The sequence below is a fragment of the Crotalus tigris genome, unplaced genomic scaffold (genome assembly GCF_016545835.1).
Source record: "Crotalus tigris isolate CLP2741 ecotype Arizona unplaced genomic scaffold, ASM1654583v1 scf7180000017754.2947050, whole genome shotgun sequence".
NCBI lineage: Eukaryota > Metazoa > Chordata > Lepidosauria > Squamata > Viperidae > Crotalus > Crotalus tigris.
Genome location: NW_024096616.1, coordinates 2096909 through 2123250, shown reverse-complemented (window position 1 = coordinate 2123250; position 26342 = coordinate 2096909). Strand labels below are relative to the sequence as shown.

The window sequence follows — 26342 nt, the reverse complement described above, 5'->3', positions numbered from 1 at the left end:
AAGGAAAAATTGTTAAATATTCATTCAGCACATTTAGATCTTGCCAAACTGAGATTTTAGTTAGGGAACACTTTCAATTTTTGACGGATATACATTTATTAAACTTAATGACTATCTAGAGCAGCAGTCCCCAGCCTTTCCACCTTGGCAGCTCAGCCCGGCAAGGGAGGGGCGTGTGAGTGGCAGGCGGACGCATGCGCACACAGCTTCATTGGCACAAGCAGTGGGCATGTGCATGCTCCACTTGTGTAAATGGAGCTTTGCGTGTGAGCAGGTGCTTGTGCTTGCGCATGAAGCTCCACTTGTGCGAGAGGAAAGTGCTCGCACACAAAACTCCAGTCTTGCGAATGTAGCTTCACATGCAAGCGCCATCTGCTCACACAAGCAGAGCTTCACACCTGAGCACATGCACCTTCCAGTTAAGCGCTTGCTCCTCACATGAGCGGAGCTTCGTGCACGCCCGCTTGCCTGCTGCTCACGCAACCCAGTTTGAAACAGGCTGCAGCCCGGTAGTGGGGACCCCTGATCTAGAGAGTTCAGTAGACATCTCTACTGAGATATGTTAAAATCTTTTGTTAAAATATGAAAAATAATGGCCAGTAATTTAAAAGGCAATTTACTGTATTTATTTATCAAATTTATTATCTGCCCATCTTACCACGGGGTAACTCTGGGCAGATTGTATGATTTATGTTTTTCCTTGCTGCTCTTCTAAAAGTGGCAAATGACATGAAATAAAACTTTTCAAAAACATCTTGCGCTAACTAGCAATGTCTGCTATATGGCTCAAAGGTTCCCCAATCTCCCCCTTCCCTCCTCCCTTTGGTGATTACCATCGGACCAAGATCAGAGCTTTACTGGTCAGTTGCTTATAAAATACTATTTTTCTTAATCTCTTCAAAACAAATTCCTCTCAAGAGAAAATTGCATTCTGATGTCAAAAATTGTCTAGTATCTCACATGCAGAAGATTCCTGTTTTATGCAAAGTGTTTTGTGTTAGTGCATGTGCACCCATCTTAGCTAGATCAGTTTAGGCACCTGTAATCCAAACTATATGCTAGCAGATAGAACAAGCAACAAGAATGCTGGGATCTAGGTCACTGATCTGAGCATTAATAGAACCCATTTAAACTTTTCATTCAGTGAAATGAACTCAAGGGTCAACGGGCCCTATATCAACCACCAACCCTAAAACAAAGAGGAATATGCTGGTTTAAGAACAATTACCTTGACATCATCCACCTTCATTCGTGTGCCTTCCTTCCCAACAAAGATATCATCAATGTCTACCAAGATGTAACGGTCAAGGGGAAGTGAAAGCCTCTTGCCAGTCAGGAATGAAACAGCGTCCACAAAGACCAGTTTGTGTAGCCAAAAGTTGAGGTTGTTGCCAAAAAGGACTCTCTGGATGCCATCATGGAGTCCCAAGTCTTGTACAACGGTGGTATGGAGTGCGGCATCAATGCTCATGTGTGGGATGGATTCAGCTGACTTGGTTTTAGCAAGGAGGACTGGCTCATATGTGGAATGGTTTGATTGGAAGACTGTCCAGTCCTCCCCTGGAAGAAGTCCCTTCTCTACCTCGCTGGGCCGCGTGATGTACAGCAGCGGTGATTTGGGATTGATGCTGCAGTCCTTCAGTGCAAGGTTGGAGTGGAGAAAAAGGGGGAAACCTTTCAGCTGAGCACTCAGTAAGCTGTTCTCGTTCGCCTGCAGAGAGATCATATGAACTGAATGACAACTTCAGACAGGAAGTTGTCAGGCAACAGTAAAAACAATGACAAGCAAAGAGAATTTCAGTCTACCATCAAGGAGATAACATCTTTCTCTGCTCAATGGAGAAAGCACAATGCACCTCCATAGTGTCCCAGTTGCTTAGCATGTCCGATCTCAAACTAAAAGGCCAAAGGACACTAAACACTTTGAGCAGACATGTGTAATTCAATAGCTTCCCCATTAAAAAGCTTTCATGCAGCATCCAGAAGCCATGGCTAAATTCTTATTTTCAATATAAACTGGTAGGGGACGTTATTACAGGCATGGAGGGTGACCTTACTATTGTAACTTTATGTCTCTGGCTATTCTCAGTCATCCAGGTCATAGTTGTCTCAAAGGTGCTTTTTCAAAAGGCCAACTGGACTGGTTCCCCCCTCCCTGTGGAAGAAGAATATGCTTCGCTTCTCATCCAAGAAGCTTCATTGGTTCTAGCAGGATGTGGGGGCAATGGAAGAATTAGTTCTGATAGGATGGGGGTGGAAGGATCATATTTCTTTGTAGTCATCTGGTTGTCAGCATGCTCCCTGAGAGTTCTTGAGGTCACTTGGGGGTTTATCTGTGCCTTCAGGGTACCAGAGTGCAAATGAGGGTGGAATCTTCTTGGAACTGCTGCAAAGACTATGTTGTAGGTGGGAGAGAGATGGTGTCTTATCCCTCCCCCTCTGTTGAGAGAAGGCAGCTCAATGTTAACATAAATGGCCTCTTTTACCCCTCTTTCAAACCAATGATCATCTCTATCCAGCATGTGGACTTTGCTACTATCGCCCCCACCATATTGCCAGAACTGATGATCCCACCCAGACCCTTCTTTTAGAAGCACCGAGACTTTGGTCTTGATTAAGCTATAAATTACATTCCTAAAACAGTCAACACATTTACCATCTTCAGTCAAATCGTAAGATTGTCATTGGTATATGCATTTCAGCAACCGGAGGATCCAGTTTGCAAGGGAATATGGAGCACTTTATTACCAATTTTAACATGAATCTTTTTTAGATGAAGAATCCAGATTATATATATATAACTCAAGGTGGCAAGCATACAGAATACTTCTGCCTCCTTTCTCACAACTATGCAGTGGGTTGGGTTAATTAACTGTATAAACTAATTATTTTACGTCACCATATTAAAAAAAAAAAACCCTTCTCTGAGCTGCCCGTTATAAAAGGGGAAGAATGGAATCCATAGTCATTACTTATCTCTAATTTAAATATCAGCAGATTGAAGGGAAGGAGAGCACAGAGAACAGAAATCCTGAAGACGCTTCCATGTGACACTGAATATGACAAAACAACGAAACTGGGGGTGGGGAACTGCTCTCTAGCATTCAAACTCCAGATGGCATTTTTCTCTGAGCAGACACAAGCAACCTAATAAGAAATGAATAGGTTACTTGTTTCAAGATTTGCTGCAGAGAGCAAGAATCCAGTGCTCATGCACTCTGAGAATTATAAAATGTCAGGATTTAAATTTATGATGGTTCATTTAATTCCTCACAGAGTCCAGAGCTGCTCAGAGCATCTGGCTGCATGTCTCTGCCATTAAGCTAATGCAAAATAAATAATGGCACTGCCCTTGATCCAAAATGTTGCAAGAGAAAATATATATATATATATATCAATACCTAATCAAATAAGGGACCTAAGAAACTTGTTCTAAGATTAGGGTCAAGTATGCTCCTTGTCCATTAATGTCCTTTCTTACTCTTAATTCACACTCCCCAAAATAGTTTTTCAGGGGACAGATATGGATGGCTCTCAATGGAAATCTTACAGAACTAAAACATGTTTTGAGGGAGGGAGGGAGGGAGGGAGGGAGGGAGGGAGAGAGAGAGAGAGAGAGAGAGAGAGAGAGAGAGAGAGAGAGAGAGAGAGAGAGAGAGAGAGAGAGAGAGAGATTGATTTTGCCTATATTACACAATCATGGTAAATCCTGTGACTTAAACACCTTCCAACCAGCTTGGCATACTGATCAAAACCTTTATTATGATCTTAGTTTAGTTAAGATCAAGTGTAGTACTGATTAAGAACTAGACTAAAACCTGGGAAACTGTGAGTTCTAGTTCCATCTTAGACCACAAAACTAGTTGGAATTTTGGAGGAAGGTTACTGAGAAGATAGTTGGCTTACAACTCCAGTGGGCTTTAGAAAAAAACAGATTATCTGGTCAGGATTCAGTCCAAGCCACAGTACTGAAATGGCATTGGATATGCTTGGCAATAACCTTTGGTGGGCCCAGGATAGGGGTACTACATTTATCTTGTACCTCCTTAACTTTTCAGTGGTCTTTCGTAACACTGATCATGATATCCTCTTAGGAATGGAGCTCACAGAGTTATGATGGTTGCTTCTTTTCTCCAGGGCCGATTCTAGTTGGTTTTGGGAAATGTTGAGCTACAGGCCTCTGCTTTGGGGTATCTCAGGGCTGCATTTAACATTCACATGAAGCAGCTGGGGGAGATCATCTGTATGCTGATGGTACTCAGCTGGAGATCTCTGCCTAGGCTAATCAAGTAATGCTCCTTTCCCAGTACCTGGAGATTGTGAGGGTCTGGTTAGAGGACAGACTTCATTCCAACGTTGGCAAAACTGAACGGGTATGGGTTTTTAGGATCCACGATTCTGGAAATTCTCCATCTTTAACTCTGCCTGGGGTGACTTCCCTAGTCAAGCAAGTGAGCAATGGGTGTCCTCTTAGACCAGGGGTAGTCAACCTTGGCTCTTTTATGACTCGTGGACTTCAATTCCCAGAATTCCTGAGCCAGCTGGCTCCGGAATTCTGGGAGTTGAAGTCCACGAGTCATAAAAGAGCCAAGGTTGACTACCCCTGTCTTAGACTCTCAGATTCCCACTCTTCCCAGCAATCATAACCATGCGAAGATGAATGGTTCAGGTCAGCAACTATGGAGACATCTGCTAGAAGAAGGCTTTCTCACACTAGCTTTGTATTACCATTTAATTTTATGGATAAAATGTGTAATTTCAAGACACTTTGTAGATACAGTTAAGTATCTGATTAGGATATACAATATGGTGTTGCATGCCTCTGGCCTTCTTAAAATCTCAGGGATGAAGTATTTCTCTGCCTCTGAGATGTAAAGACAAACAAGCAACATTGCATGTCAAAAATAAAGGATACTTAGCTCCTCAGTTCAGCATCTTTTTTGCAGAGAAGCACAAATAGACCTTGGGGAATATTAACAAAGAATCATCTCTCACAAGAAATTGGAAAAGAGAACTGCAACCAAAAATTTCATAGTTCCCCTTTGATAACTTCACTGTGCAATAGGAATAGACTAACATATAGTATTCTGCTTTTCACTGCTCAAATCTTATCTCAAATCTTATCTCCAGAAATCAGTATATCACCATGGTGGCAAACCTATGGCATGAGTGCCACAGGTGGCACGCAGAGCCCTCTCTGTGGGCACGTGCGCCGTCGCCCCAGTCCTAGGCCTTCAGCTGGGTTTTATAAAACCTGTTCGCTTTAGGCCTCCACCGCCGTGTGCAAAAAAAAAAAAAGGTTCAATCAATTTCAACTTCTCGTGGGGAAAAAAAAGATCTCACAAAGTTGGAATTGATTGATTAAACTTTTTAGTCCCATCCAGTCTGCCGTTACCACCGAAGCCATGCCCACCCAATGGGCCATACCCACCCAATGGGCCATGCCCACCCAATGGGCCACGCCCACCTGGCTGTGGAATTCTGGGAGTTGAAGTCCACATGCCTTAAAATTGTCAAGGTTGAGAAACACTGCTCTAAAAGGTTCGCCATCACTGGTATATCACTTCTCCTCTTCTCATTGTTTTAGTAAACACTTTCTCAATTTGAAATACCTTGAAGAAGCCAATGATTCCTACACCGTACTCTACACAGTACTTGTCCAAGAGTTCACGATTCCAGGCATCCAGGTTCACGTACTTCAGGATGTTCTCATAGATGATAAGCGCGAAGCGCCCTCGGTCCTTGTCAGTCAACGTAGGCATGTCTCCCTTCCCCGGAGCGATTTCTGTCAGATATTTGAACCGACTAGATTCCAAGATGGCCACAATCTCCTGTCCCAGTTGAGAGTAAAGGCTTTCCACAAACACAAGGACCAAGGGATCAGTCCGTGAAGAATCTACCACTTTGATGGGTTTTATCGGTAGCAGGCGTGAAGGAGCAATCTTCGGTTCATCACAGTCTGGGCTGGGAATATCCCCAGAGGGTTCCAGTCCCCTCTTCCACCCATATAAATAATATGCTGAGACAAAAACACTGAGCAGGCAGAAGGCAAAGAGTAAGAAGAGCACCACTTGAGGCGATACCTGCCAGAAGCTCCTCCGGATCCTTACTAAAGTCATCCTTGCTTTGGAAAAGAGTTTTCAGGTTCCTTCCCCACCCCACCCACCCTTCCCCCCTCCCTCCCTCCAGGTCTCAGCTCAGGAAAGACTGGAGATAAGTTTCACAAAGAGGCCATACGGGTATGGAATTGCCCCTGTGACAGTCTATTATCCATCCTGGTCCTTTTTCATGTCACCATGGCAAATCCATTCAAAGTTCCTTTCTCAGATAAAAACACCAGCCGTTTCTCATTGTCAGTGTTTTGTTAGGATGGAAATCTGACAGCCTTGGCCTTCAGGAACTGTTCCCAGGAAGTGAGACCACATGGTGATTCCTTGGGTCTGCAAACAGAAGCAAAGGGGGAAAATTGTTAGCAGTGGGGAAGAAGAGCCTTGTCTCCCAGTTCAGAAGCTCTGCTTCTTAAGACATTTTGTTTTCAAACACAGAATGTATGGGCCCCTCACATCTATTTGGCTTCTCTTGCAGTTGGAGTGGGAGAAAATTCACTATGCCCATAGATAAGTGCTCTTTCCTTTTTATTATTATTCCTTATCATGCACCATGCAGCAAACCTTTTGCCACTATTGCATAGTAAAAGCTGGACTGGTTAAGCCAATTCTTTGGGAGAGCAGAATATGACAGTGGGTGGATGATTAGAGATGCCCTTTTTTCTTTCCAGAGCATTCAACTCTTTGCATTCTTTCATCTTTAAAAAAAAAAAAAAGTTTCTCAGGCTATTTAAGCCCACATAAATAGCACAAGGAAGGAGTCAGAGAAATAGCTAAGGAAGATAAAATGCATGCTCGCGCACAATATATATATATATACACATACACAAACTGGATCTTTCTGAACCCTTAATCTGCAGAAGGCAGAAAGAGAATAACAGACTAACTTCAACCAAGTTCAACTAGTTTATAGAGAAACTATAAATGTAAAGTTGCGGTAACCCCCCCTCCCCAGCCTCAATTCAATCTCGGTGCATCAATTAAAAAAAAGCCAGCTGCCCTCCAGAGAACCATACATGCAACAGTCTTACAGAGGACCCATGGTTTGTTTTCCCAGTCTTGCTGCTCACTCCCACGTAGCTTTGAGGTAGCCGCCACACTCTCTGCACCTGCTTCAGCTTAGTGTCAATCACTTGCCAACACACCACAAGAAGCCTTTAATACTTTGACAGTATAGTGGACTGTAAGAAATGCTGCCATTGCTTTGTATGCTTGGAAAGGCCAGAGGGGGCCCTCAGCCCAGCTTTAACTCAGGGAACAAAAACATGAAACAATTACAAATGTTCTCCTATAGGCAGCCACTGAAAGAGCCATTCCAAGGCTACTTCTCCAAAGAAGAGAACATTATTCAATGCCAATGGTTGGGACACAGCTTCTTTCACCTGTAGCTCAGAACACCTTCGAATACACACTGACCCAAGACGGCCTCAGGAAAGCATAGAGAGGGAAACAGAAAATGTGCATTTTACCCATTCCGGCTTTGAGAGGCAAACCCGGTTTCTTTATTCTCTCACTGCAGTTCAGCGTAGTAAGTTTTCTAGTTTCTCAGTCAACAAGTAATCTTTCAAAGCTTAAAAGAATATTTGGGAAGTGGTATTTCCAAGGACCCAAGCTGAGGCAGGAGCAAATTAACTCAACTGCCAAATAAAGACAAGAAGAGTGAGAGAACAACTACCTCACATAGAGAAGCGCAGCAGTTCACACATATATGGTCCATACTGCCCTGCTCTTTTAGCCCACCCAGGTGACAGTTCTGACTTGCATACCATAATGCCAATCAACTCCAGCTAGATCAATTATCATGTACGTGCACCTTCAAATTTTCTTTAATCACTTTTCCCACAGACGTAACTTTTGGCATTCCTGCTTCCAGGGATGCAAAAAATGGACAATGTAATAGTACCAGCTAGCAGATGTATCTCTAATGTGTGGAGCATGTTAGATCACAACAATTCCACACAGTATTCTATTAGGTAAAAGCTGATCTTTGAACATCCATCCTAAATTTCCATTTAGGACTAAATGAGACATAAAGTTAAATCTATCTTTGGCTTGAGACTGGTAATAATCCAGAGCACAGCAGGTATATGACATGAAACATATTCTTCTGCGCCTCTGCTCTTATCCTGGAAAAAAACTGCATTTAATATTAGCATCAGGAAGAAAATCCCCACTGTTACAGATTATGAATTTCCTTACAAGGCAAATAGTGCTTGGGGGTAGGTGGGAAAAGAAAAGGTAAATTTCACTTTCTTCATATCTGTTTTGATCTGAAAAAGATCAATCCCTGCAGCTGCAGAATTTTTTTATTTCCAAATTGCGGCTCACTAAATAGAAATACTGTACATTAAACCATTATGTTTAGTTTATCCGTTAAGGTTGAAGTTTAATAGCCACAATATTTTCTCCTTACTGATTTTTTTTTAGTGGCACTTAATTATTACAGTTGAGGACAAAGCCCCTCTCCCCCCCCCCCCATTCACAGTTGCAAGTTGAGACTTCTGGCAAAATCTCCAAAATGTGGTTTTGAAGTGTTCACTCTTGTATTCTACTCTTCATTAAATCTTAAACAGACATTACTCAGGCTTTTTAAAGCACAAAGAATGAATCACAATTATCGTTTTCCCACAAGCTAAAGCTCCCTAGGGTAGATTCTCCATCAGTCCACAGGAAGATACTACTACTACTCTGAATCTAAAGTGCTTTTCTAGTATGCTGGACAACAGCTTTTCCTCTACATAGCCTGGACAATCAGACAGATCAGTTAGGCATGTAGAACATTTTAATCTGGCTGGCCAACAGAAATAGCTTGCTGCGTATCTGATGCGATATGCCTTTGAAAAAAAATTAAAAAGTGAAAAACACTGAGTATCGTAAGAAAGGGAGAACATCCTTAATTCCATCAATCTAATTACTCGACTCTTTATCTCCCATTTAAAAAGTAGATGGCAATCATAAGCAGAAGAGCCAATGTACAAATCCATTTCTTCCATAGCAGGGAATGTACAGTATGTAGCTCAGGAACTGTGGAGATCTTGGTGCTCTCTGAGCTTGGTTGTTAGCTTGCAGACATTTCATTACCCAACTAGGCATCATTACCAGTGGGAGTAAGGGGTTTGCTACAGTAGCTTGCCCTGCCAGTTTTGAAGTAGGTGTGGTTTTTTTTCCTTGGTACACATCCCACAGTTGGGATCAGAACTTCTACTGCTAAGAAATCCAATTGTTAAGTGAGTCACACCCAATTTTGTTAATTTTGCCACTGTCATTAAGCAAATTTGGTTTCCCCCCTTGACTTTGCTTGTTGGAAACCACCTGGGAAGGTCACAAATGGCAATCATATAATCCCCAAAACGCTTTAACCATTGTAAATTCGTTAACAGTTGCCAAATGCCTGAATTTTGATCATGTGACTGGCAGAGTCACTACATCGATCATTAAGTTTGAGAACCAGTTGTAAGTCACTTTTCTTGGCACTGTCATTAACTTCAAACTGTTGCTAAATGAACAGTTGTAAATCAAGGTCTACTTATATAGTTCCTTGATTAGGGTGCTGCTTCCTGCTTAATTACTTGGTATTAATCCCTGCGTTGATGTTCGCTTTATTTTTATAAATAACTCAAGATGGTAAACGTACCTAATGCTCATGAATGAAGGCAAACATACATGTCCCAGGATAATGTTACAGGATCCAAGCTTTCGGGGTTGTGTTGGAGCCCATCCTCAGGGAACATGTCGCTCTCCAGAATGTGTGCAAATATTCTGGAGAGAGAGAAGTTCCCTGAGGATGGGCTCCAACACAACCCCGAAAGCTTGGAAGAATAAACCTTTGGTCCCAATGACCGACTCAGATTGAATCCTGCATACCTAATACTCCTCCCATTTTACCCAAAACCACCCTGTGAAATAGGCTGGACTGAGAGTAAGTGACTGGCCCTAAATCACCCAGCTGGCTTTTATGCTAAGGCGAGACTACAACTGGTTTCCAGTTGTAAGCCTGGTATCTTAACCACTAGACCAAACTGGCTCTAATAACTAGCACAGTGTCTGTTACAGTCTTTACACTATATGTTGTAGATCATTCCTGTTTGTTCTTCTTAGACAATTAGGTCTTTTCGTTTATTTACAATGTTTTGGAGGACCTTAGTTTCTGTGCTACTTTGACGCTGTATGATTGTAATGGTCTATTGGTTGTTTCTAAGTTGTTCTGATGTGTGGCAGTGTTATCCTTTTCATAGCTTGTGTTGGTTGTGCTGCAGTAACTGAATGGTCAGGCATGAAGTGTGGGTATCCCATTTTGTATAGGCAGTCTGTTTCCTTTCCTGTGTTCTGGGTTGCTGCAGTGCCTTTGTGCTTACACAGCTCCTTACGCAGCTCCTTTTGTGGGAGATTGACTTGTTACTTTGGTAACAGAGCACTTGGTTGGTGTGGGTTGTCTTTTGATAGACTTATGTTTCAAATTTGTGATCATTTGCTCTGATGAGGAGAATACACAAGAAGGGTTATGTGTTGTTGCTGTTTTCCAGGAGGCTTCTGGGAACAATTCATGCTGCTGCTTAGACCTTTATGGTACAGGGCTGGATTAGTTGCAGGACTGCCAATCTCCAATTGAGTTTGCCTACCCCAAGAGATCCAAATGAGTAAGATGTTCTAGGTACCCTCTGTAGGAAAGTATCATCTGGAAGAGCCAGAAGGCATGCCTTCTCTGTTGCAGCATCAGTCTCTGGAACAGCTTACCCCACAAGATTCAAATGGCCTTGAATCTATTCGCGTTTTTAAAGTCTTAAAGAACTGGTTTTTGCCCCAAGAACTGGAGCAGGGTGGTGGATGAGTCCATCTATAGGGAGCAGAAACATCCACAAATATAGGCTGGCTACAGTTACATTGTCTTTGTGTTTTTTTAAAAAAAATCTTGATGTTGCACTGGTTTGCAAACCTATATTAACCTCTTAGAGCAATAATTTGTGAGTTGAAGGGCATATTAATTGATTAAATAAATACATATAGATTCAGATCTATGAATCTTACTGATGACTTGAGGTCAGTCAGTCATTGTCCCTCCACTAACCTGCAGTATAAAACTACAGTGAGGATAAAATTTGGAGGCAAGCCCTGCAAATATTTTAATCCATGTTTCTAAAAAAAACACACATGATATTCAAACTTAACCAACAAACAAAATATTGCTTGTCTCTTTTAGATGTAACCTAACAGTAAAATGTCCCATCAGGTTAAAAATCCTGATAGTTTCTTGGGACTTTCCCACATAGTTTGCCAGGCAGGAAAAGCTTTAGGTCCAAATGCAAATAATCTTAACTTGCAAAATTGAACAGGTACTGACACAAACTAGCAAAGAAAACACGGTGCAACAATTCTGATGGAAATTTAGCCAAAAAATCGTGAGCCAGACCATCCATGGAAAAGGCAGCATCACCATCAATGCAGTATAGGAAGAGCTCAACTAGAATTCAGTGAACTTTAGATAAGATGATGATCCTCAAGATCTGCAGTCAAATTGCACCCTATCTCATGGGTTTTCCTCTCATACACCGGATGCACATCCACTTCTGTGTCTTATGCAGGTTTCAGGAAATGTTCACAAGGCCTGCCTGTCCCAATTTGTTCTATCTGCAGTGAAAGGCATTCCTTTCATCACTTGCAAGTACTTTTGTTCTTCAACTCTCCCATCTTCCAGGTGGAGCTGTTAAGCCTTGCTGAAAGCTGGAACAGAGACATCAAGGTCACCAGCAGCAGCCTTTGAATAGAGGCAGAGCAGCAGTTGATGGCCTGCCGTTTTCTCACCTTGACATCTTAGCAGGGAAAGCAAAAACATTAATAAATGCCAGCGTGAGCCTCCAGCTATTCAGTGGAGGCTTTTCTAATGGCGATTTCCGAGGCTATAGTTCAATTAGCCCTTGGTTACCTTACCAAATTCATGGTCAAACATGAATTTGACTATTCTGATGTTTTTCAGCACTTAAATCCACTTGCTTATACCATGCTGCAAAGGCCAACTACCTACAATAATTTTTAAAACAATGTTATTAAAGAAAGCTGACTGAGATGAGATGAGATTACACCTAGCTTAATCCAGTTATTTTTGTCCCTACCTGAGGTAAGGAGATAATGGCCCTACATACAGATTACAGGTTAATAATTCATATACAAACAAGCTATAAGCTAGAACTACTATACCTTTGATTTCTTAAGTTTATTCCATTCTCTGCTTGGAGTAAAATTCAAAAATCATAGCTATAGTAATGAAATAGGTTTCTTCCGCAACCACCTTTCTTTTTCAAACAGAGAAGAACATATAACACATACAGTGAATGAGTATACAGGTACATCTAATACGATAAAGGTCATTCCAGGTGTTGTAGCAGATAAAGGGCAAAACTAGAAACTGGAAGACCACAAGTTCTAGTCCTGTCTTTGGCCACAAAGCCAGCTGGGGGGCCAGTTACTTGGGGCCAGTTACTCTGTCTCAGCTCTAGGAAGCAGACAACGGCATACCCAAAACCTAAGAAAACTGCAGGGACTCCAGAAGTCGACACTGACCTGAAGGCATATACAACACACACACAGACACACACACACAATGAAGTCTCTACAGAAAAAAAGATTTTACACAGATCAAGAATAGATTAAGAAAAAGAAAGTTAGGACTTCCTAGAAAGATGTTTCCTTGCAGCCACTGAGCAGAACAGCATTTTGTTCCCCTACACTGAGCTCAGCATCTTCCTTTGTCAATCAGTAATTTTCCCAGAGGCAATCGCTTGGAATGACAGGAGCACTGCCAGTTTCAACCACTTCCTTTGCTAAAGCTCCAAATAGCCCCTTTAATCTCCCAAAGTGCTTACTCGATGTTAACCATTACATTTCCTTTTCCCTCTTCATCCGCAGAGCACACGTCAGCACTTTTTTTTCCCCCTCGTTGGAAAAATGCACACTTGTGATATGTACAGTGCACGGAAGGTGGCGAGTGCAAGAAAAACTATTTAATCAAGAATTCCACCTTGGAGCCGTAAGATGGTTTTCTTTCGTTCTCTGCCATTTTCAATCATTCACACTGCACAGTCCAGGCACCTCCTGCCTTCACTAGTCCCCTTTCCTTCCTGCACGGAAGAAAAGTCACAAGCTCTCATTAGTGACATCAGAGTTCCCATGGCTACATCCAGAGAACTGACAGCCAACAGATTTAATGGCAATGCATGGAAGGAAAGGCAACAGTGACTGACAGGGAAATATCATCTCTGCCTCTTTAATCATCAATGAGCCCTAAGCAACTGGGAGCACAAGGCACTGGTAACTTTTGTTTGAATCATGAGTCCTCTCCATCACAATCACCCTAAATATCTCCTTGCTCCTCCTTCCTTCCAATCAGGAAAAAAAGGAACAAAATAAAACAGAGGATGGAAGATGGAGAAATTCTATTCCACTTGGTCAGAGGCTAAATGATTCATTCTTTTGAATTTAGCACATTTCTTTTTAGGAGCTAGAGACTCAAAGGTCAAGAACAAAATAACTCAACCCAAGTAACTCAAAGATACCCATGGAAAGTGGGGGGGGGGAGAAGGAGAGGGAGCTGTTTAGGTGGGCTATAACCTTCACAGCTTCTTCAAAATTACCTAAGCATAGGCTTACATCATGTTCCCATAGTCCTCAATCTTGACTATCTAAAGAGGAGGAGGAGGAGGAGGAAAAGGCATATTAGACTTCCATTATTACTTATAAGCCCTTTTAGGGTTTTTTTTTTCTCTTTGGAGAAAGGTTTCCACTTCTATTGGCTTGCTGTTATAATTTCCTTCTTCCAGGATGCTTTTGTTTTTATGTTTCAGTTAAGCCAACATCTAGATCATATAACCCCAACTTTCTTCAACCAGCATGGATGGCTTGAAAGTGAGACAGAGAGATGTAGGATACAGCAACCATTTTAAGCTCCCAGCTACATGGAAGTCCTGCAAGTCAGATACAACTGTTGAATGAAATCTGGCAAAAACAGATACTCAAAAACAATAGGAAGCATGTTTTCTTGGACTACTGCAAAATTTCAATTCAGTTCTGATATACTATGATCAGCGAATCTTTTAATAGTAACAGCAGTGGGCAAATCTTCCTCCTTCCAACTCAAAGCCTCTAAGGCAGGGGTGTCAAACGGCCGGCCCAAGGGCCAGACGCATCATGCGGAAGCTGCGCCCACCCCATTGCCGGCAATGGCAAAACTGTCCCAATACGTTGCGCGACGTCATGTGATGTCGCGAGTTTGACATGTCTGTTCTAAGGGAAGGGACGGGAAAAGACAGGAAAGCTGCTGAGGGTGAGTCACCAGTTGGTATGCCACTCATGAACTGAAACATTATGCCAATGGTGCACAGCTAAGGAGAAATTAAGGGAAGGATGGGCACACCAACGGGGGGGGCATTATCCTACTTGCCCTGTAAGACACCTCTAAGACTGGTCTGAATCAATACTTGGAACAATTGAAATATTTTGGAGTCCACCAGACTGTGATTCTCCCTGGAGGAATCTTTGAATATGATTGAATTCTAAGCCACGAGGAACTGACCACATTTTTGGTTGCATGTTATTACCTTTAATCTGAACCGCTCATGCAAAGCATACTACTTAACAGCCATATACAATTACAACTGCTTCCTTTTACTGACCACAGTACTGAACTGTTGTAGTATTTTCTTATAGAACTGTAACACTGGTGAAATATTTGTCTGACGTAGCGGTATTTGTGTGGATGAAAAGAAATATTAAAAAGAAAATACAAGCGGTAGCAGGACTCCAATCTCTCTGATAAAGTAATTCTTCCTGCTTTTATTGCTTACATCAACTGCAAAAAAATGTTTAAAAAGTAATCTCCCCTCCTTAAACTCCACTCATAATTTAAGAAGGTAGCAATTGTGCATATTTAGGTTTTGGCCACCTTGTGTCAATGTCTAATATGCATGCTCTAATTCAGTACAGTAATGTGGCAGACTTGAATTTTATCAACACAAAAAGCTGAAACAAGGGTAACAGTTGCCCTTCTGCTAACATACCACTATTATTTAGTGGCCCTTCCCACCCACCATTGACCCCAGAATTCAACAAAGCACAACACACCTTTCCATGAGTTTTGTTCCACATTTCAAGCTACAGCTAGGCAGCGATGGCCAGAGTGCTAACTTTCTCTGTGAGTCTGAAAAACTATAAAGAGATCAACATTTTATTCTACAGCACAGAAGACTACATTAAAACAATACTAGGAAAATACAAAGCATTAGGTGATTTTTAGCAGATGAGTCCCCGACGTAAAAGAAAAAGAGAAAATTCCACCAGACTGTAATTAGTCAATTATTAGATGAATATGGCAGCTATTTCATCTAAAGCAGGGGTGTCAAACTCGCAACGTCACGTGACATGTTGTGACGTATCATGACTTTTTTTCCATTGCCGGCAATGGGGTGGGCGCGGTTTTGTCATGACGCATCCAGCCCATGGGCCGGCAGCTTGACACCCCTGGTCTAAAGTATGAAATTTTAAGATGATTAACTAAAACAATTAAACATGGTGCTAATCTATCTCATGTGCTCTCAGAAAAGGTTTAATTCATGGTCATCAGGATCTTCAGGTAGGTAAGAAGAAAAACATGTCTTCAGAATTCTTCTAAGCAATGTGTTTAATTGTTAAGAGCAATTTATTTATTTATGAGATTTATATACCGCTTTAAGTGCAAGCACTCTCTAAGCGGTGTACACCAGTAAGCAATGTATATATATATATATATTTACATTGCCCCAACAATCTGGGTCCTCATTTTACCTACCCCGGAAGGATGGAAGGCTGAGTCAACCTTGAGCCGGTGAGATTTGAACCGCTGACCTGCTGAACACAGTCAGCTAAAGTGGCCTGCAGTACTGCACTCTAACTGCTGCGCCACCTCGGCTCAATGTCTTTTTTGTAAAATATATATAATTTCCAAATTACTGTGTTACTCATTTACAATCTTTCCACATTTTCCAGCTAGCACCTATTTTCAGTAAATCTGAAAGGTATGAAATAATAAGAGTTGCAATTATTTGCACATGTGAATAGGAAAATACACAATAGATATGCAGTGAGAATGAATATATAGGGCAGTTTCTACATATCTCTCCATCAATTCACTTGTATTTCTAGTTGCAGAATAATTTCCTGACATGAAAAAGTCCTTTTAAGAAAGTGCTTTCCAGCTGTCCTGGTCTCTCTCTCTCTGTTTTATAAAAATGTGAAGGACAGCACTTTTGACTCAGAAACAGTTCCTGCCTTTCCTTTCTCTTTATAGAGATCAACAAGGCTTTAATGAATTGTTTCTTAAACTTTCTTCTCTTCTGAAATGAAGGTATTATCTTAGCCTTGCACCCTCCAATTAGTTACTTAATTATGGGATTCAATATGCTCTTTCTTTCATTCTTTCGGTGTGTACATCCATAATTCAGCAAAATAAATATTTTAGGGAATAACTAAAATAAGGAACTACTTTGTGCTATGGCCCTGGGGATTGGATCCTGAATTATTTTTTCTTAACACTTGAGTTCCCCAGCCAACCAACAGGAACAATTAAGCCAACAGATTGTTTTGTGAAATTGACTAGGCTATAAAATAAGACCCTTTGTCAGAAACTAAGTAAGAACTCTTAATTTTCTGGAGAAATCAATTAAACTTGTTCCCATTTTCTAAAATTTATCAGGAAACAAGCCTGGCTGTAATTTTTTAGTTTTATATTACAGGCAGAGTCCAATAGGAAGGAATGTCATCTGTCAGGATGTAGGAGAAGGCATTCGCCTTCTAAAACAGGGCTGTTCAACTGGTGGTACACGTACCACTAAGGATACACTGGCACCTGGCAGATGGTACCCATACGACAGGTTGAACAGCACTGTAAAAAAAGTGTAAAAGTGGATGAGGTGAAGTGGCAGCAACGCCGCACAGGCTTGTGGGAAAGTCAGCTGGAACTGCACGTTGCCTGGGTCCTACTGAGAGCCCAGGATCAAAGCGCGCAGCTCCAGCCAATTGGCAGCGGCCTAGGGGATGGCAAGCAGCCTCACACAGTCTTCGGATGGAGATTCAGCTGGAGCTGCACGACGCATTGCCTGGGTCCTGCTGAGAGCCCAGGATTGGCGCGCGCAGCTCCAGCTGATTGGGGGTGGCAGGTGGCCTCACGCAGTCTTCAGGCAGAGATTCGGCTGCACGAGGCATTGCCTGGGTCCTGCTGAAGGAGAGAGAAGAGAGGAAATTAAAGGGGGTGAGGGAAGAAATGATATTAAAGGGGGTGAGGGAAGAGAGGAAATTAATGGGGGTGAGGGAAGAGAGGATATTAAAGGAGTGAGGGAAGAGATCATATTAAAGGGGGTGAGGGAAGAGAGGAAATTAATGGGGGTGAGGGAAGAGAGGATATTAAAGGGGTGAGGGAAGAGAGGATATTAAAGGGGGTGGGGAAAGAAAAGATATAAAAGGGGGTGAGAAGAGGATATAAAAGGGGGTGAGAGAAGAGATGATATTAAAGAGGGTGAGAGAAGAGAGTATATTAAAGGGGGGGTGAGGACTACCTGTACTTTATCACTTTTTTCAGGGTTCTTTTGCTCATCAAGTTTTTGACACCTTGCTAGGCAACTGGTGGTACTTGAATATTGCCATATTCTAAAAGTGGTACAATTGATGAAAAGATTGAAAAGCCCTGCTCTAAAACATCCTCCCTCCCCCTCCTGCACCCCCCCCCCCGGAAATCAGACTGGACCCAACGCTTTTGGTCTTTGCAAAGGCTGAAAACATGGCTTTGTCATCTGGCCTGGGCATCTACTAGTGGTGGTGTAGAGTCAGAAAAATGAGGAATCACTGCTGCACAGCTGCTTCATTTTGGAAGATTCCTTAGCTCTACTTATTCCCAGGATGTATAATAGAGATAGAGGGCAAAGAACCTAGTGCATGATTGATGAAAGGACAGTGTAAATGATTGTCTTCTGCAGAGCTATAATTCAGGCCCTTGAGTAGCCAAGATTCTGCATGGCTGGGCACACTGAGTAGCTCCAAACCTTTACTCCAGAAGATGTTGTCTAACTGGGCAACTAACAGGACAACATTTGGACATGATCGTAATTCCATTAATCAGGCTCATGCAGGTGCAATTGATGGGATTTACAATCAGTTATAAATATATACGCTTAGAGTGTGGGAAAAGGTGTGGCAGGAACACTGCTGACTTGGCTATACCTGTCTTCTGTACAAATAGAACACAGCAAGGTACAAATACAAAAAAAAGTGATAGGACCTGATAAAACAATGGTTCACGATTGCTTAAGTTTTTATCTGGAAGTAGCTCCCAACTCCAGCAAACTATTAGCCAGGATAGGAAATGCTAGACAGATAAATTATTTGTCTGGATAAAGCAGATTTCTAGAAAAAATCTCTATCCATGATTATGATTTTAAAAATATTATCCCAAGGGGGGACACTGGATGCAGTTGAATAATCTTTCCATATGTATACTTACACCTGTGACTTTTGTAGAGATACAATTCTAGCATTGTGTATCTCTAGGAAACAGGTGCTTTCTATTCTCAGAACCAGTAATTTATTAATGATCAACTTATTAACTTAATTTTTGTACTTTTTTTACTAAAAAAAACCTCTCGTCCTCTTCTACTGACAAGATTGGAGCTTCAATTATTGGGAGGGCAACCTTGAGTCAACTCTATTCTGAATACTTGTTTAACTTTTATCACTTTCTGTGGAAAGGAAATAGCTCTCTGGTATGTTAGCTGATAGTATTCAGTCCTTTGGGGGAACTATCCATCCTTCAGCAAATACATCAAAGACCAGAGTCTCCAGACTGTAAGGAAGCTTTCAATATATGGGGGCAGGGTGAGACCCTATAGAACAGTGGTGGCGAAGCTATGGCATGGGTGCCAGAGGCGGCACTCAGAGCCCTCTCTGTGGGCACATGTGCCGTTGCCTCAGCCTCGCCTCCTCCCGACCCTCTTCTCTCCAGCAGCCCCCCTGAAGGACAGTCGCCCCTGAGCGTGGCCCATGCTGAGCAGCGCAGCCAAGCACATGGCACCCAGGCAGTGTAAAAAAGACTCTGTCCTCACATCCCATCATGCACAGTTGATGCTTCAGGGCGTGGGCAGAGGGCGTGACCACCATGGCACTGCTGGGCTGCCTGGGCGATCTGTGGCGGGCCCTGGAGGCAGTGAGTGGCCCTGCAGGCAGGCGGGGCGGGAGTGGGGGCGGGGCAGGGAGTGGAGTGGGGGCAGGGCCAGTTTTTGGGCACTCGGTCTCTAAAAGGTTCGTCATCACTGCTATAGAAGAAGACAGAGCCCTATACCTTCCAAAAGGCTTCTGTTACTATTCTTTACAATAATAGTTAAATCACAGAACATCCTTAGTTACTGCTAGAAGATTTTTTTCAGATCTTCCTCTTTTTCCACAATACCTAGGATCCTGATTTTGGTATCCTTTGGTATTGGCTTAAAACAATCAACTTACCTATACAGATGTTTAATTGCAATTATTGCTGTAAAAAAAGTATTGCTTAAATATTTGAATGACATGTTTATTTTCAATGAAGTCAGAATTAGGAAGCAAAATAAAAGACAAAACAAAAAGAAAACTTTGCTTTAAAAAAAAATCTAACTGCATCTGGTGCAATTTTCTATACTCAGAAATTCACTACAATAGTTCAGTTTAATAGGCTACTGGGGAAAACCTTTTTGATACAACACCACTTTAGAGTATGTTTAGGGCTGCTTCAGAAATGCCTATTAAGGTATTTTCTTTTTGGCTTGGTTGTCATTATCCAACAACAGAGTCCAATCAATCCTTTGATATTCTCCCTCTACTGCCATCCCTTTATCCATTGCCAAGCACGGACTTGGTTGGAACCTGTCACCAGTTTAAAAAATCCACCTGCATTATAACATTAAAGTCCAGGAAATCTCTTATCTTTGTAGCTTCAAAGACAATAGATATAATTCCTCCAAGGATTCAGTCAAATTTATTTTCCTTCCCAAAGTAGAAGCAAAATGACTGGGGGAGGCTGGGAAGAGATTATCTCCACATTTGGCATACAAACAAGAAAAGCTCACCTTCCAACTACGGTATGTCCCAGCTCAATTGCCTGTAGGCTGACTCTCTGTACTTAATGCAGCCTCTCCTAATCTGAGATCCCTGACAAACAGCATTACAATCAACATAGCTTTCTAGGCAAATTCTCTCTACACACACAGGTCACCTCCAACTCACTAAGCTTCAGGAAATATTTCTTCTTTAGTTTTTTTTTCTTCTCACACAATCTAGAAGACAACCTGCTGCAAGAAATATACCTTTGAAAATCCTCCCTCCCGGTAGAGAATGCTTAATATTTCCCACTAAGGTCAGGACTGGACAGAGTCTCTAAAAAGGACATTAGCCAAACAAACTGTAGAGTTTGGGGGTGATGGAAAATTTTAATACCAAATGAACGCACACATTGTGCAATCAACCATTACTATAAGCGGCTATCCGTTTAAATTTCCGCTGATGATTGTTCTCAACAAGTCTGGCTGGATCCATGTCTAACATTTCTTTAAATAAAATAAAATATTAAAAAAATAAATTTTTCAAGTAGGCCTAAATTCAAGTTGGCATAAAATGAAATGCAAGCTATTCAAAAATTCCCTATTATAGAAGAAAAATAAGCATCTAAATAAACCCCAAGGTTGGTTTTCTATATAAGAATGCACAAGGGTGTGGGTGTGTTGTGAAGCATAGAAATGAAGGTAATTACTTTTTTCACAATAATATTTTTATCATCAAAGGAAGGATTTGGAGCGTTTCCTTGGAGCGCTATAGTCTTGGCAATTGCTGATTTTGATACAGAGGTCAGTGGTTCTACTCTTGACTAAACATCAAATAGTAACTCTACAGTTAGTCCTCGGTTAATAACAGGAATTGGGATTGGAACTGCCATTGCTCAGTGATCGTAAAGTATGAAATCATGTGACTCTGCTGCTTAGCAACAGCAGTTCCGGCAGTTGAAGTTGCCATTGTTAATAAAGGACTATATGGATTACTATCTTTATTTATTTTCCAAGTAATACTCTATAATATTCCAATCAGCAAGCTGAAGCTGAGATTTATCTAATGCATATTTAATTTGTGGGATTTACTACTGTATTATGTTGTAATGTTCAAGTTCACCAACCTGAAGAGCTTAGCAGTAGACTGGATACATTCATGGATGACAGGTCTATCAATGGTTATTTCCAATGGACTGAGGAAAGCATATGTTGGAATACCAATCACAGAGGATCAACAATAGATAGGCAAGTCTCCATCTTCTTTTTGTAAGCAGCTTGGGCAAATCTGGTAGGCCACTGTGAGAAACATTTTTTTTGTACTAAGATGCCCCTTAGTTTGATTCAGCAGACCTTTTCTTACCTAAAAACTAGATTGATTTGCGCCCCCGCCCCCCCCGTACTGATGAAGCTAGAATCTAGATGCCTGGGATGTCCTATCTGGTCTCTTCCACATATAAGGTTTGGAAGCAGCAGGACTTGAAAAAGATGGGGACAAACACTTTGGATTGTATTGATTGTTCATGTAAACGGAGAAAGATGTTCTATTCCTGCTGCAAGGAATCAAAGACATATCTGTAATTCAGCTTGCACCTCTTTCTATGGGCAGCAAACAAGGTCTTCTTATCCTTGCTCCTATTTAGTGCTAGTTCTAGGGATCTGCCAACCCTCCCTCTAGATGATTACTATACTCAAAGCTCTAGAATAAAACTGAATGGTATCCATAGAAGAATCAGCCATGAATTCACCAAGGCCATCGCCAACTTATTTAGGCTAACATTACCAGTGCTGAAATCTCAGGACATAGGAAATGCATCTACGATTCTTAGGCCCTGGCCATAACTGATTTGCTGCTATTTCACAAAGTGATGCACAAGAGTATATTAGTATTAATAGCACATTAGTGTTGTTTGGCTACCTACTCATTCACTTTTGACAGGAAATCCTTTCCCATCTTTGCATACAATTAACTTACAGGATAAAGCTGCTGATATGTGTAGTAGCCCCACTGTTTCTTTTGAGAACAGAGTATGTTGGCTCCAGTTGCAGTGTGGGGAGCAGCGTGGTTTAGTGTCTCTATTCCCTGAAAATCAAATTAAAGGAGAAACTGTGGGAAAGGCAGCGTTGGATCGAATAATCTCTCTCTTGAGAATACCTCAGAAGCTTGAAAAGTGAAGTACAGGGTTGGGAATCATTGTGGCATCTGCTCCTCAGCTAGAGAACTCCTGTTGCCTTGCCAGGAATACTGACTGTATCTCTGCCTTAGGCAATTTTATATGTGGAGTGTGTGTGTGTGTGTGTGTGTGTGTGTGTGTGTGTGTGTGTGTGTATGGAGCTCTTTCAGTGTATGTTCACCCATTTCTCTTTCTGAGTCAACCACTGACCATATGTCAAAGGGAATCCCAGTGAGAGAGTCAAATTATTATTAAATGCATACTTTGCCTATCTGTGTATATAAGTTTACATAAGTTGGCTTACAATAATAAAATACCAAACATAGGACACTGTAGTAATCCAATACAATTAAAATAAAAATTGAAATCACTATCACTTTATAATCCCCTTCAGAGATCCACATGGCTCCCATCCGGATGATGTTCAGGAAGCTATTAAAATCTGGCTATTCTCCCAGGCTGAACCCGTATTGGAATGGGGTGTTTTATTTTGAAATTGAGGGAGGAGGAGGCCAATCTTCAAGACCTTTAGAACCTAATTCCAAGGAAAAACTACTAGATGACCAATCATATAAGGATGTAGGGAGTAAAAAGGGAGGAGGAAGAGGAGGAAGAAGAGGAGGAGGAGGAGAAAAAGAAGAAGGAGGAGGAGGAGGAGGAGGAGGAGGAGGAGGAGGAGGAGGAGGAGGAGGAGGAGGAGGAGGAGGAGGAGGAGGAGGAGGAGAATGCTCAAAGTTTAGGGAACAAACAGGGTGAACTTAGTACTAATACTTGAGGGTAAATATGATATAGTTGCCATTACTGAAAAACGGTGGGATGAAACTCATGACTGTAACGTAATGATACAAGGATACAAATTATTCAAAAGTTATAACTAAAAGGGCTTGTTAAAAACAGATCATGCCAAACCAATAAATTGGCAATGGCTTGGTGCGCCAATGTTTTATCAGGCACCAATGCTGTACCTCTTTCTGAATCATTTTAAAAAATGCAAATCTTTAGTATGGCATGAAAAGGCACAATCAGGGGTGCCATGTACCCTTAAACCAGCACTGTGAAGGGCGTTGGTCTTACCTGAACGACTTTTCTCAGTACGGAGATGGATAATCCACGGATGGGTTTTCTCTGTCTGCCTGCTCTTGAGACCAAGTAGCCAAAGCTTGACACGCCCCCACTTCCTGTGGAGTCCATTCTTAACGAGGGCGAATTGGCTGATGATTGACGAGGTATTGGCTCTCAGCTCCCTACTAGCGGCCTGCTGGCCTTGGGGTGGGTGTGGATTATCCATCTCCGTACTGAGAAAAGGCGTTCAGGTAAGACCAACGCCCCTTCTCCAGTATAGGAGATGGATAATCCACGGATGGGACGTACCAAAGCCTCACTGTCCCAAGGGGTGGGAAACAGATAAGGCCGGTAGATTGATCTCTGAGACAACTTGCTGGAGGACCCTCCTACCAAAGGAGGCGTCCGCCGATGCAAAGCGGTCTATCTTGTAGTGTCGTATAAACGGGGAAGGCGAGGACCATGTCGCGGCCCTGCAAACTTCCTCGATTGACGCCTGGGTAGCCCATGCCGCCGAAGTTGCAGCGCTTCGGGTGGAATGGGCTGTGAGATGACTTGGGGGCGGCAGGGATGATACATTGTAAGCTTCTGCGATACAGCTTCGGATCCACCTTCCAATGGTGCCCGCAGAAACTTTCCGCCCCAAGGTGCCCGCTTGGAAGGACACAAATAGGGCCTCCGATTTGCGGAAGGGTTCTGTACGCTTTATATAACGCCGCAAGGCTCTGCGGACGTCCAATGTATGCCACTGCCGCTCCCGGTCATGTGTTGGATTTGGACAGAAGTTTGGGAGAATTACTTCCTGTGTCCTGTGAAAGAGTGAATTCACCTTCGGTATGAAGGCAGGATCTAACCTAAGGACCACCCTGTCCTTGTGGAAAATGCATAGGTCGTTTCTGACTGACAGTGCGGCCAGTTCCGAAATTCGTCTGGCTGATGTGATGGCAATCAGGAACGCCACCTTTAGCGACAGGTGTCGCAAGGAAACGGTCGCCAATGGTTCAAATGGTGACCGAGTGAGTGCGTGAAGGACTGGCGGTAGTTCCCAGGACGGGTACCTGTGAATTACTGGAGGTCTGGTGTTATAGGCGCCCTTGATAAAGGCACGGATCCTGGGGTGGTGAGCTAAGGGAACTGAATCTGTGCAGGTGAGGAGGGTGGACAAGGCCGCCACTTGCCTGCGGATGGTCGCGGGGGCGAGGCCTCTGTCTAGTCCCTCCAAGAGGTAATCTACTATCTGAGGGATGTAGAGTTTGTGTAAGTCAAACTGCCGTTCCCTGCACCAAAGGCAAAAATTTTTCCAAGTGGAGTCATAAATGCGGTTTGTTGCCGGACGGCGTGAAGCTTGAATTATGGTAATGGCCCCGGGAGAGAATAGTTCCTGTGCCATTATCTGGCGCTCAAGTGCCAGGCGGTCAGTTGTAACCATTGGGGTTCCGGGTGACTGATGGTTCCCTGGTGTAGGGACACTTGATGAGGGGGAATGTTCCATGGGGGCGACTGAGACAGGTTCATCAGGTCAGCGAACCATGGTCTCTGTGGCCAATATGGTGCTACTAGGATCACTTCTGCCCGTTCCTGAATCAGCTTTCGGATGACCGCCGGTATGAGTGGTAGTGGGGGAAAGGCATAAAGCAGACCCTGAGGCCACTGAGTTCTCAGAGCGTCCGTCCCCTCTGCTCGCGGGTTGAAGTAACGAGAGTAAAATCTGGGGAGCTGGGCATTGTCTGATGATGCGAACAGATCGAGGATCGGGTACCCGAACTTGCGGGAGATGTCTAGGAACAAGTTCGGGTGTAGCCCCCACTCCGAAGGGTCCACTGTGGTGCGGCTTAGGAAGTCCGCTTGCTGGTTGTTGACCCCCGATATGTGTTCCGCTTTTAGTGACTTCAGATTGGGCTCTACCCAGCTGAATAGGAGTCGTGACTCTGTCATCAGGGTTTTTGATCTGGTCCCCCCCTGCCGATTGATGTGCGCCTTGGCTGCTACGTTGTCTGTTAGGACTAGAACGTGGTGGCCTCTGATTCTGTCTTTGAATTGTTGCAAGGCTAGGTGGATAGCCCTGAGTTCTAGCCAGTTGATGTTGTTTCTCAGATCCGTGGCGGACCAACGTCCCTGTACAAACTGGGAGTCCAGATGGGCTCCCCAACCATACAGACTGGCGTCTGTAGTGATGGTAACTCTGACTGGTTCCTTGAAGGGTGACCCCTTGGTCACGGCCCGAGAGCACCACCAGCGTAGCACCCTGCGGATTTGTGCCGTGACCCTGACTAGGTGGTTGGATGCGCTGGTGTTCTGCCGTTGGTAAGGGAGCAGAAACCACTGTAGTTCCCGTAGGTGGAGCCTGGCCCAGGGTACAATGGCTATGGCCGATACCATCTTGCCCAATAATTGGGAAAGTGTTAGTATCGGAACTGAACGTTGCCTGTGAACCCAGCGAGCCAGTTCCCTGATGCCGGCCACCCGGTCTTGGGAGAGATAGACCATACAGTTGGTTGTGTCTATCATGGCCCCCAGATGCAGCAGCCTGGACGAGGGAACTGTCTGGCTCTTCTGAAAGTTTACTGAGAATCCGTGTAATTGGAGGACGCGAATGACGGTCCTTACGTCCGCCTGAGCTGTCTGTAGGGATGTTGCTTGGATTAGTATGTCGTCTAGGTAACATTGGACGCGTATTGGGATTTTTCTCAGTTTGGCGGCTACCGCTGCTAGTATCTTGGTAAATACCCTGGGTGCCGAAGATAGACCGAAGGGGAGAGCTCTGTATTGGAAGTGTTTTCCCCCGTAACAGAAACGTAGGAACCGGCGGTGGTTTGGGTGGATGGGGATGTGAAGGTAGGCTTCCGTGAGGTCTATCGATGCCAGGAAGTCTCCTTCTCTGATGCTTCCCAGGATGGACTGAAGGGATTGCATCTTGA

At 43.0% G+C, this 26342-nt stretch overlaps 1 protein-coding gene and 1 long non-coding RNA gene across 6 annotated transcripts in view; both read right to left on the bottom strand.

Annotated features, from left to right (window-relative positions):
* Positions 1 to 6145, bottom strand: part of NDST1 (N-deacetylase and N-sulfotransferase 1) — a 73927-nt gene extending 67782 nt beyond the window's left edge. For all 5 annotated transcript variants that reach the window (XR_005556411.1, XR_005556413.1, XR_005556414.1 and 2 more), the window contains exons 1-2: positions 5613 to 6145; positions 1229 to 1711 (exon numbers count right to left, since the gene is read on the bottom strand). Coding sequence is in view for 1 of the 5 variants with exons in the window: in XM_039340894.1 (XP_039196828.1) it covers positions 1229 to 1711; positions 5613 to 6119 (990 nt within the window). In the remaining 4 variants the exon portion in view is untranslated. The remainder of the gene's footprint in view (positions 1 to 1228; positions 1712 to 5612) is intronic.
* Positions 6146 to 6208: 63 nt separating this feature from the next.
* Positions 6209 to 26342, bottom strand: part of LOC120306879 — a 72789-nt gene continuing 52655 nt past the window's right edge. Inside the window, exon 2 of the long non-coding RNA XR_005556409.1 lies at positions 6209 to 6440. This is a non-coding gene — a long non-coding RNA (uncharacterized LOC120306879). The remainder of the gene's footprint in view (positions 6441 to 26342) is intronic.